The sequence below is a fragment of the Ciona intestinalis genome, unplaced genomic scaffold (genome assembly GCF_000224145.3).
Source record: "Ciona intestinalis unplaced genomic scaffold, KH HT000133.1, whole genome shotgun sequence".
Classification (NCBI taxonomy): Eukaryota; Metazoa; Chordata; class Ascidiacea; order Phlebobranchia; family Cionidae; genus Ciona; species Ciona intestinalis.
Genome location: NW_004190455.1, coordinates 5858 through 10461, shown reverse-complemented (window position 1 = coordinate 10461; position 4604 = coordinate 5858). Strand labels below are relative to the sequence as shown.

At 39.9% G+C, this 4604-nt stretch overlaps 2 protein-coding genes and 2 long non-coding RNA genes across 5 annotated transcripts in view; 2 read left to right on the top strand and 2 right to left on the bottom strand.

Annotated features, from left to right (window-relative positions):
- Positions 1-4191, bottom strand: part of LOC113475169 (zonadhesin-like) — a 10895-nt gene extending 6704 nt beyond the window's left edge. The window contains exons 1-3 of one of the 2 annotated variants that reach the window (XM_026838956.1): positions 2877-4191; positions 2505-2616; positions 570-1185 (exon numbers count right to left, since the gene is read on the bottom strand). In XM_026838956.1, coding sequence (XP_026694757.1) covers positions 570-1185; positions 2505-2616; positions 2877-3970 — 1822 coding nt within the window. In that variant the 5' untranslated portion in view covers positions 3971-4191. The remainder of the gene's footprint in view (positions 1-569; positions 1186-2504; positions 2617-2876) is intronic. The other variant, XM_026838957.1, reaches the window with a different exon arrangement.
- Positions 1-4604, bottom strand: part of LOC100183424 (spectrin alpha chain, non-erythrocytic 1) — a 50931-nt gene that overhangs the window by 40617 nt on the left and 5710 nt on the right. The window lies entirely within an intron of this gene.
- LOC113475170 lies at positions 539-1536 on the top strand. Its single transcript, XR_003396913.1, has 3 exons — positions 539-611; positions 756-881; positions 1263-1536. It is a non-coding gene; the product is annotated as an uncharacterized LOC113475170 (long non-coding RNA).
- LOC113475172 lies at positions 3703-4447 on the top strand. The gene is made up of 2 exons (XR_003396914.1): positions 3703-3741; positions 4349-4447. It is a non-coding gene; the product is annotated as an uncharacterized LOC113475172 (long non-coding RNA).

Here is a 4604-nt window from a genome sequence, read left to right as displayed (position 1 = left end):
TGTTGGTACTTCTGTTGTATCAGCTGGTACGTCTGTTGTTTTAGTTAGTACTTTAGTGGTTTCAGCTGATCCTTCAGTTGATTCATCTGGTACTTTTGTTGTTTCAGCTGGTACTTCTGTTGTTTTAGCTGGTACTTCTGTTGATTGAGCTGGTACTTCAGTTGTTTCAGCGGGTACTTCAGTTGTTCCAGTTGGTATTTCTGTTGTTTCAGTTGGTGCTTCTGTTGTTTCAGCTGGTACTTCGGTTGTTTCAGCTGGTGCTTCTGTTGTTTCAGCTGGTACTTCTGTTGTTTTAGCCGATACTTCTGTTGTTTCAGCGTGTACTTCAGTTGTTTCAGCCGGTACTTCTGTTGTTTCAGTTGGTGCTTCTGTTGTTTCAGCTGGTGCTTCGGTTGTTTCAGCTGGTGCTTCTGTTGTTTCAGCTGGTACTTCTGTTGTTTTAGCCGATACTTCTGTTGTTTCAGCTTGTACTTCAGTTGTTTCAGCCGGTACTTCTGTTGTTTCAGCCGGTACTTCTGTTGTTTCAGCTGGTAGTTCTGTTGTTTCAGCTGGTACATCAGTCGTTTCACCTGGTGCTTCTTTTGTTTCAGCTGGTACATCAGTTGTTTCAGGTGGTACTTCTGCTGATTCTTCTCCAGATCCTGGTAGTAACAAACGTGTTGCTTCTAAAGTAGCATATGTTGAAGAAGTAACTTCCTTGGAGGTTGAAGCTGAACTTACAGTTACATAAAGGTCTGATAACTCTGTTGTTTCAGCTGACACTTCTGTTGTTTCAGCTGGTACACCTGTTGTTTCAGCTGTTGTTTCTGTTGTTTTGATTCTTACTTCTGTTGTTTCAACTGGTGTTTCAGTTGTTTCAGCTGGTACTTCTGTTGTTTCTGGTGCCATAATTAAAGTGGTTGATACTAAGCCACCGGAGCTGCCTTCTAAAGTGTCTGGTCCAGAACCCGAAATTCCAAAATGGTCTGATGATTCTGCTGAGACAGCAACTGTTGATGTAAAACCAGTTGTTTCTGGTGCTAAAGTCGGTAACGTCTTTGTCGTTTGTGTGGCAGTGGAAACAGGAGAAAGAACTTCCGTTGAACTTTCATCTTCTCGATCCATAGTTTGATTTAAAAGAATTACCAGATCAGATAACTTCACATCTAATGTGGGTAAAGCAGTTGTGGCACTTGCAACAAGAACTTTCGTTGTTTCAACTGATATTTCCGTTAACTCTAATGTTATTTCAGTTGGTTTGATTGGTACTTCAGCTGTTTCAGCTGGTACTTTAGTTGTTTCAGCTGGTGCTTCTGTTGTTTCAGCTGGTACTTCTGTTGTTTCAGCCAGATACTTCTGTTGTTTGAGCTAGTACTTCTGTTGTTTCAGCTGGTACTTTAGTTATTTCAGATGGTAGTTCTGTGGTTTCTGCGGGTACTTCAGTTGTTTCTGCTCCAGATCCAGATAGTAACAAAAGTGATGCTTCTGAAGTAGCATATGTTGAAGAAGTAACTTCCTTGAATGTTGAAGATGGTGTTACAGTTTCTAAACCAGATCCTGAAATTGCATAAAGATCTGATGATTCTGATGTTTCAGTTGACATTTCTGTTGTTATAGCTGAGGCTTCTGTGATTTCCAATGGTAAGTCTGTTGTTTCAAATAATACTTCTGTCGTTTCAGTTGGTACTTCTGTTGTTTCAGCTAGTACTTCTGTTGTTTCAGCTGGTACTTCTGTTGTTTCAGCTGGTACATCAGTTGTTTCAGTTGGTACTTCTGTTGTTTCAGCTGGTATTTCTGTCGTTTCAGTTGGTACTTCTGTTGTTTCAGCTGGTACTTCTGTTGTTTCAGCTGGTACATCTGTTGTTTCAGCTGGTTCTTCTGTTGTTTCAGCTGGTACTTCAGTTGTTTCAGTTGGTACTTCTGTTGTTTCAGCTGGTATTTCTGTCGTTTCAGTTAGTACTTCTGTTGTTTCAGCTGGTACTTCAGTTGGTTGAGACAGTACTTCTGTTGTTTCAGATGGTAGATCTGTGGTTTCAGCTGGTACTTCGGTTGTTTCTGTTCCAGATCCAGATAGTAACAAAAGTGAGGCTTCTGAAGTAGCATATGTTGAAGAAGTAACTTCCTTGTATGTTGAAGCCGGTGTTACAGTGTCTAAACCAGATCCTGAAATCGCATAAAAATCTGATGATTCTGATGTTTTAGTTGACACTTCTGTTGTTATAGCTGAGGCTTCTGTGATTTCCAAATGGTAAGTCTGTTGTTTCAACGGATACTTCTGTCGTTTCAGCTGGTACTTTAGTTGTTTCAGCTGGTATTTCTGTCGTTTCAGTTGGTACTTCTGTTGTTTCAGCTGGTACTTCTGTTGTTTCAGCTGGTACTTCTGTTGTTTCAGTTGGTACTTCAGTTGTTTCAGCTGGTATTTCTGTTGTTTCAGATGGTTCTTCTGTTGTTTTAGCTGGTACATCAGTTGTTCCAGTTGGTACTTTAGTTGTTTCAGCTGGTATTTCTGTCGTTTCAGTTGGTACTTCTGTTGTTTCAGCTGGTACTTTTGTTGTTTGAGCTAGTACTTCAGTTGTTTCAGCTGGTACTTTTGTTGTTTCAGCTCGTACTTTAGTTGTTTCTGCTGGTAATTTAGTTATTTCAGATGGTAGTTCTATCGGTTTCAGCTGGTACTTCCTTGGAGGTTGAAGCTGGTCGTTGTAGATTCTAAACCAGATCCAGAAATTCCAAAAAGGTCTGATGACTCTGTTGTTTCAGCTGGTGCTGCTGCTGTTTGAACTGGTACTTTAATTGTTTCAGCTGGTACTTCAGTTGTATCAACTGAAAGTGTTGCTGTTTTTGGTGGTATTTCAATGGTTTTAGATGGCACTTCTGTTGTTTCGAATGGTATTTCTGTTGTTTCAGCTGGTACTTTTGTTGTTTCAGCTGGTACTTCTGTTGTTTCATCTAGTATTTCTGTTGTTTCAGCTGGTACTTTTGTGGTTTTAGCCGGTACTTCTGTTGTTTCAGCCAGAACTTTTGTTGTTTCAGCAGGTGCTTCTGTTGTTTCTGCTCCAGATCCAGATAGTAACAAACGTGTTGCTTCTGAAGTAGCATATGTTGAAGAAGTAACTTCCTTGGAGGTGGAAGCTGGCGTTGCAGTCTCTAAACCAGATCCTGAAATTCCAAAAATGTCTGATGAGTCTTTTGAAACAGCAACTGTTGATGTAAAACCAGTTGTTTCTTGTGCTAAAGATGTTAGTCCCTTTGTTGTTTGTGTGGCAGTGGAAACAGGAGAAGGAACTTCTGTTGTACTTTCATCTTCTTGAGCCATAGTTTGATTTAGAAGAATTACCAGATCAGATAACTTCACATCTAATGTGGATAAAACAGTTGTGACACTCGCAACAAGAACTTCTGTTATTTCAGCTAGTACTTTAGTTGTTTCATCTGGTACTTCAGTTGTTTCAGCTGGTAATTTTGTTGTTTCAACTAATACTTCCGTTATTTCATCTGGTACTTCAGTTGTTTCAGCTGGTAATTTTGTTGTTTCAACTAATACTTCCGTTATTTCAGCTGGTAGTTCTGTTGTTTCTGCTCCAGAACCAGATAGTAACAAAAGTGATGCTTCTGAAATAGCATGTGTTGAAGAAGTAACTTCCTTGAAGGTTGAAGCTGACGTTACAGTTTCTAAACCGGATCCTGAAATCGCATAAAGATCTGATTCTGATATTTTTGTTGACACTTCTGTTGTTTCAGCTAGTACTTTAGTTGTTTCAGCTGGTATTTCTATCGTTTCGGTTGGTACTTCTGTTGTTTCAGTTGGTATTTCTGTCGTTTCGGTTGGTACTTCTGTTGTATCAGCTGATCCTTCAGATGTTTCAGCTGGTATTTCTGTCTTTTCTGTTGGTACTTCTGTTGTTTCAGCTGGTACTTCTGTTGTTTCAGCTAGTACTTTAATTGTTTCAGCTGATCCTTCTGTCGTTTCGGTCTGGTACTTCTGTTGTTTCATCTGGTACTTCTATTGTTTTATCTGGTACTTCTGTTGTTTGAGCTGGTACTTCAGTTGTTTGAGCTGATCCTTCAGTTATTTCAGCTGGTACTTCTGTTGTTTCAGCTAGTACTTTAATTGTTTCAGCTGATCCTTCTGTCGTTTCATCTGGTACTTCTGTTGTTTCATCTGGTACTTCTATTGTTTTATCTGGTACTTCTGTTGTTTGAGCTGGTACTTCAGTTGTTTGAGCTGATCCTTCAGTTATTTCAGCTGGTACTTTAGTTGTTTGAGCTGATCCTTCAGTTGATTCATCTGGTACTTTTGTTGTTTCAGCTGGTACTTCTGTTGTTTGAGCTGGTACTTCTGTTGATTCAACTGGTACTTCTGTTGCTAGAGCTGGTACTTCTGCTGTTTCAGCTGATCCTTCAGTTGTTTGAGCTGGTACTTCTGTTGTTTTAGCTGGTACTTTTGTGGTTTCAGCCGGTACTTCTGTTGTTTCAGCCAGTACTTCTGCTGTTTGAGCCGGTACTTCTGTTGTTTCAGCCAGAACTTCTGTTGTTTCAGCAGGTGCTTCTGTTGTTTCTGCTCCAGATCCAGATAGTAACAAACGTGTTGCTTCTGAAGTAGCATATGTTGAAGAAGTAACTTCCTT